The sequence below is a fragment of the Ictalurus punctatus genome, chromosome 13 (genome assembly GCF_001660625.3).
Source record: "Ictalurus punctatus breed USDA103 chromosome 13, Coco_2.0, whole genome shotgun sequence".
Classification (NCBI taxonomy): Eukaryota; Metazoa; Chordata; class Actinopteri; order Siluriformes; family Ictaluridae; genus Ictalurus; species Ictalurus punctatus.
Window position 1 is genome coordinate 6,967,829 of NC_030428.2, and position 6,213 is coordinate 6,974,041.

General features: G+C 37.9%; 1 protein-coding gene across 1 annotated transcript; it reads left to right on the top strand.

Annotated features, from left to right (window-relative positions):
• The first annotated feature begins 704 nt into the window (after positions 1–704).
• On the top strand, positions 705–6,010 carry sparcl2 (SPARC-like 2). Its single transcript, XM_047153774.2, has 9 exons — positions 705–842; positions 1,000–1,059; positions 1,374–1,446; positions 2,018–2,129; positions 2,905–3,023; positions 3,254–3,402; positions 4,610–4,722; positions 5,485–5,579; positions 5,673–6,010. The coding sequence occupies exons 2-9, from the start codon at positions 1,000–1,002 to the stop codon at positions 5,741–5,743; spliced, it is 792 nt and encodes a 263-aa protein (XP_047009730.1). The 5' UTR covers positions 705–842; the 3' UTR covers positions 5,744–6,010.
• Positions 6,011–6,213: the final 203 nt, after the last annotated feature.

Genomic DNA, 6,213 nt, shown 5'->3' on the forward strand with positions numbered 1-6,213 from the left:
GCACCGCACTTTTTTTTTTTTTTATTACTTCATAGCTGTTGCGTTACCGTTTCTGGTAACATGGAATAATATAGAGATAGCGTACCGTTTTAACCGTGTACTTTAATGATAACCTTGTGCGCCACATGCAACAACAATGTACCTTTTTCCTCTACTTCCTTTGTTACCTCTAAAGTGTCCCCCGCTCCCCAGGGCTACATGCATAACAAAACAGTTACACCACAATAGCAAATAAAGTAATCACATTTTTTTAAATAGCTGAACTTTCTGGCTTTGTTTATTTTAATTAATGGCATGTTTTTCCAAATCCGATAGAGGAGAATATTTTGGAATTATTCAATGTTGAGGAAAAGGAAAAAATTATGAAATCACCTTGCAATTTGAATTTCTAAAACATATACTGACTCAGGTCTAAAAATGTTTATGATGAATCGCGAATCTGCATTGGCCAAGGAGATGCACTTTTTTCTGGTGCCATTCTCATGAAACATATAAAGATGACTGCCTGGACAAAACAATCACATTTACACTCATTTATGATATGGGGTTGCATGTCAGGTAAAAGGGGAGATGCCAATTAAAAAGAGGGATTAGTGAGCGGAATAAACAGAGAGGAATAAACAGTTAGAGAGGGATGAACAGAGAGAGAGGGATGACGGCGAAGATTTACAGCCATGCAAACAGATGGAGGAAAAAAAAGAATGAGGGACTAACCATAAAGAGAGGGAGAGCCGAGATTTTGCTACAGAATAGTGAAAAGGACCAAGAAAAAAGGAACAAAACCAAGAGGAAGCGAAGAGGAAGAGTGCTGGAGAGACATACAGACAGACAAAGGGAGTGAGGTAAGAGATTTAACATTAATTACTGAAAGGAAGGCAAAGTGATGCACACAATGTAACTATACACTAATTATACACTATAACACAATATGTGAACAACGCTAATTATTATTGTGTAGTAATAATAATAATAATAATAATAATAATAATAATACAACAGATGCTCAGACACCTCCTTTTGCTTTCCCTCCTGATGACCTTTAACTTCTGCGTCACCTTGGTGAGTAACCATGGGAACAAAAAATATTTACGAGAATGATTATTAAGTACAAATTAGGCAGATAATGTAATTATTCAAATCAGATGTTTGTTAATATTAGATTTACAGTTTAAAAAAAAACGTTCTTCTCTTTATGGCTTTGTCTCTCTCACACACACACACACACATAGATCATACAGGAGCAGCAGGTAAATCAGAAGCTGCAGTCCATGTGTGAGGAGGAATGCAGTGAATGTGCAGTAAACTGTGTGTGTGTGTGTGTGTGTGTGTGTGTGTGTGTGTGTGTGTGTGCGCGCACACGTGCGTGTGTATAGGGAGGGAGAGCTCGATACAAACAGAAGCAGATGGACAATGCGCTGAAGCCATATGTGGGTCGAGTGGATGCAGGTGAGATCAACTTAAACCCAACACTGGTCACTCACTCACATTCTGTAAGCAGTTTACAGAGTGAAGAAACACCAGACAGAAGGTAACCAGAGCGCAGTATTAAACCCAGGATTTGCTTTAGCTGTGAGGAGACAATGTTGTACCAGCATGCAGCCCAACACTGATGTGTCTCATAATTAAGAACCATAAAATAAAATTTTGTGTTATGTAGCCAGTCAACTTGGTATGAAACCAACAGGGGAGATTATGATGTCACAGAATGTTCTGATCATGCACTCAAAGTTTTTCAGCCAACAGACAAGCAGCTCTGTAACTGATGGATCAAATATGTAGGTTGTACATGTTAAGACGTAAGTGTTTATCAGCTTTTCTCCTGTAACTTTATCCATGTAATTGTTTATAACTACAAGTAAATGAAAACAGTAACACAACCAGATCACTCCTGGAACATGTGGTTAGTTAAAGTTTTCAGACTAAAGCTTGAGATCCAGTCCTCTTCTGTACCACATCAAGTTTTACACACTTACTGAAGAGAAATGACTGAATTTTCTAAAATGGAATGTTTCTGCAGCTTCCCTGTGTGAGTTAATGAAGTGTTATAGTCCTGTTGGATCACAGTGTCAGGTGGTGAATAATGGCAACATTCCCGGGCCAAAGTGTATCTGTCCAACCACCTGCCCTCAGTTAGTATACACATGCGCGCACACACACACACACACACACACACACACACACACACACACTTTAAATCAAGACACTTCAATGTGTTCTGGGAAGTGTAGTTAGACGCTGAGGCCAGCATTGACATGACAGGATTCACCACACTTAGAGGATGCTCACACAGTTTTTTACTTCATAGCATATAAACAAATCACAATTTTTGTTTAATAGCTGAACTTTCTGGCTTCGTGACACATACCTCAAACAAATTAAATTAGATTTTTTAAATAATAGCATATTTATTCCAGATCATGTATAGGAAAATATTTTGGAATCACTCAATGTTGAGGAAAAAATTATTAAATCACATTGTGATTTACATTTCTAAAACAAATACTGGCACAAGTCTAACAATTCAAATTAGTCTGCAGTTAAACAAGTGTTTATAGACCTTAAAGCCTAAGGTCTGGACTTGGCGAATTGAAAGGAAACATGGCCTCAACAAGACAGTTGTCAATTGAAACAATGGAAAGGATAAAACTTCTTCAAGAAGGAAATCCAATTTGGAGTGTGGCAAAAATGTTGTGTCTGAAATTTGGTGAATATATAAATAAAACTGGAAGGTTAAAAAAGGAAAACATATGGATCGACCAAGGAAGATGGCAAATGTCAGGATAGAAAACTCAAAGCAATATGCCTTGAAAATAGAAAATGCACAACACACACAAATCAAAACACTTACAAATACTAATTATTAATGCATATAAGCAGGCAATTGATTTTGTGGTGTGTGTGTAGGCAGGGGGACCCAGTGTGCAGTGTTTTAGGTAAAACCTACATCAATGATTGTCTCCTTCACAAAGAGGCATGTCGCAAAAAACGCCGCATTGGAAAGGCACACAATGGACCATGTTTGGGTATTTCATGCACGCACGCACGCACAAACACACACACACTGGTCTGATCTCCACATTATGATGATTGTAAATTAAACCTGTTCACAAAACACACACGTGTTTTGGGTATTATTAGTTCATATATTGTACTTTTTTAAAGTTTCATTTTTGGTACTTTATTTGTTCTTCCAGGTTGAATGCATAATTATATCCCTCTCTCTGTCTACTACCCTCTGTATGTGTGTGTGTAGAGGTTGGAGTGTGTTCGGAGCAGGAGTTCTGTCAGTTCCCCTACAGGCTGCTTGACTGGTTCTTGTTAATCAGCAGAATGGGAAAACGATTTACATCAGCATACACACCAAGCTGCATCACACACACAGCGCGAGTACAGCTTGCACAGGTAAAACCCCCCCCCCCCCCCCCCCAACATTCAGCTGAACCATCATGAGAATAAATTATTTTATATATGAAAACAATTCTGGAGGAAATACAGAGTTTTAAAAAAGTGACCAATTGTCAACTTGAAGATATTAACGGTGAAACTAAATCAGCGTCTTCATTGGCTTCGAAATGCAGCCCAAAACATGGGAGAAATATTGCTTAAAATTATTAAAGTGCTGTCCCAGCAAGAAAGAAATCTAATCATCCCAGATGGAAAACCAATCTCAATTTTTCCCTGCACATTCTTTGCTTTTCCATCATCTTCTGCATATTTGACCCCTTTCCAGGAGCAGCTATTTGATGCTGAGATCCATCTTTTCATGCTGAGGACAATAGGTACTTGTACCCAACTTGTAGAAAAAGGTGCAAACATTCACTGATGCTCAAGAAGGCAACGCAATACATCCAGGGGGTATAAACTTTTGAACAGGATGATCGGTGTAATTTGTTATAAAAAAAAACAACAAATTTCCATTTTAATGATTCCTCTGTTTTTTAATAATTAATATTTTGCAGATTCTGCAAGGTAAGTAAATTTGTGAGCACAACTATGTATTATGTCAGAAATGGTTAAGGTTAAGGACCTTATTCAAGGGCCAAGCAGTGGCAGATGTGCGGGATGTGAACTCAACCTTCCAAACAATAGTCCAACATCCTAACCACTATATATACAGTATACATGGTATAGAACAAAGAAGCCACATAAATTACCTGTGATGTAATGCCTGCTACAGCTATTACAGAAAAAGGTCATCTCCTCTCTTTGTTACACTTGCTACTATGGCCTTGAGACTGCAGTTACCACATACAATTTTGCACTCTCGTCTCCTTTAGTGAACAGTGGATTAGTTCAACAAACAGACTTCATGTTAAACCCATAATGAGCTTTCTTTCACTTTTACACTATCCGTTGTTACCCAGATGAGGATGGGTTCCCGTCTGAGTCTGGTTCCTCTCAAGGTTTCTTCCTCTTAACATATTAGGGAGTTTTTCCTCGCCACCTTCAACACCGGCTCGCTCAGTAGGGATAAATTGACACGTTTAAAATCTGTATACCGTGTTTACGTAAAGCTGCTAAGAGACAATGACCACTGTAAAAAGTGCTACACAAATAAAATTGAATTGAATTGAATTTGTTTCTCTGTCTGTCTGTCTCTCTCTGTCAGAGCTGGTTTTTGCTGCTGGATCGCAATAAAAATGGGAAGCTAAGTATGAAGGATCTCAAGAAGCTTCACTATAAGAAGATTCCACTGGAACACTGCGCTAAGAAATTCTTCAAGTGGGACACACAGACACACACACACACGCACACACACACACACACAGACACACACACAAACCTTCACTGACCTAATTGTGTGAGCCCTATTTAATATTTGCATATTTATAATCCCCCTCTCTCTGTGTGTGTCCTTTTTCAATATCAATCTCTCCATAAGAGTGTTTTATTCCCAAAGTGGTTACATCAGTTTGGTGTCCTCTGGTCTAATGGCTTCATCAGTGCTCAGTTGTTTTACTCATTATTGTCTATTGAATGTACATTTCTGATTGAAAGAACATTAATTATATCAATTATTGGGTTGAGTCTTGCTAAATTAAATTTTAGTTGTATAGTCAGTCCATACAAGAGTTTGCAGAGTTTTTCTTTTGTGATTGTTGCACCCCCAAAAAAGCTTGGTTTTGCTGCAGCTTTTTTTCCAGTGCTATTTGTGGAGTTTTTAGTGCTTTTTTGTTCAACTCATGTGAATTGAAGAGGGCTTTGGCTGAATGTGCTTTGTGATGACATCACGTGATGCATCAATAGAAAACATGTACAGTGTAAAATGCCCATAAGACTATAGGAGCTGCACAATTAGTTGAACAAGGAGACCTGGGGGAACTAGTGGGAGTAGGGAACTCAACTCAGGGCCACAGGACAAACACAAGATACAAACAGGCAAATTAACAGAGCTAAATTTCATCACTGTAATTATGTGTTTACTGTATTTAACCTGAAGCTTAAAGTGTTAAAGTGTAAAAGTGTGTGTGTGCACATGTGCAGGTCATGTGACAGTAACAGGAATAATAAAGTGACTGTGAGCGAGTGGATTTCCTGTTTGGTGGATCGATCTGAGCAATGGTTTAACGAATACATGTGTAAGTGATGATTACAGTTTATTATGTTTATATGCATGGTGTTTGTTGGTGTTTTGTCAATAAAGTGAGGTACTAAAATTATTTTTTACACAGCAGTGAAAATGGGTTCGAGGAAACTGTGTGATCAGCGCAGCACCATCGACACACAGAATGGACCTGTATAGAGATGAATTTATTTCTGTAATATTCATTTATTCCATTGTAATCATCCTGAAAAATCCTTAGTCCAAATTGATTAAAATGCTCATTCTCGTTTTTACTTTTTAATTGTAATCATTTGTTCTATTTAATTGCCAATCCTTTCTTTTTATTCCTTAATTTCTTTCTTTCACTTATTCTTCTTCTATTCTTTCTCTCAGCTCTGATTGTATTAAGTCTGAAGTCATTGTATGTTTACAGTCAGATGTAATAAACTCTGTAGTCACCTTTCAGTTCCTGTGTGTGTTAAATTGAAATGCAGAATAAATGCATCATTCATCAAACACACATCAGTCATAACTGGATGGAGGGATGGGAGGCAAGGAGATAGCAATAACCTTGGAGAAAGACATAAACGAGTGCATGATCAAAGAGGAGTGGATAAACAGCACCATGAGAGAAACTCAGAGAAAAGAAGGACCAGTTAAGCCTAGCA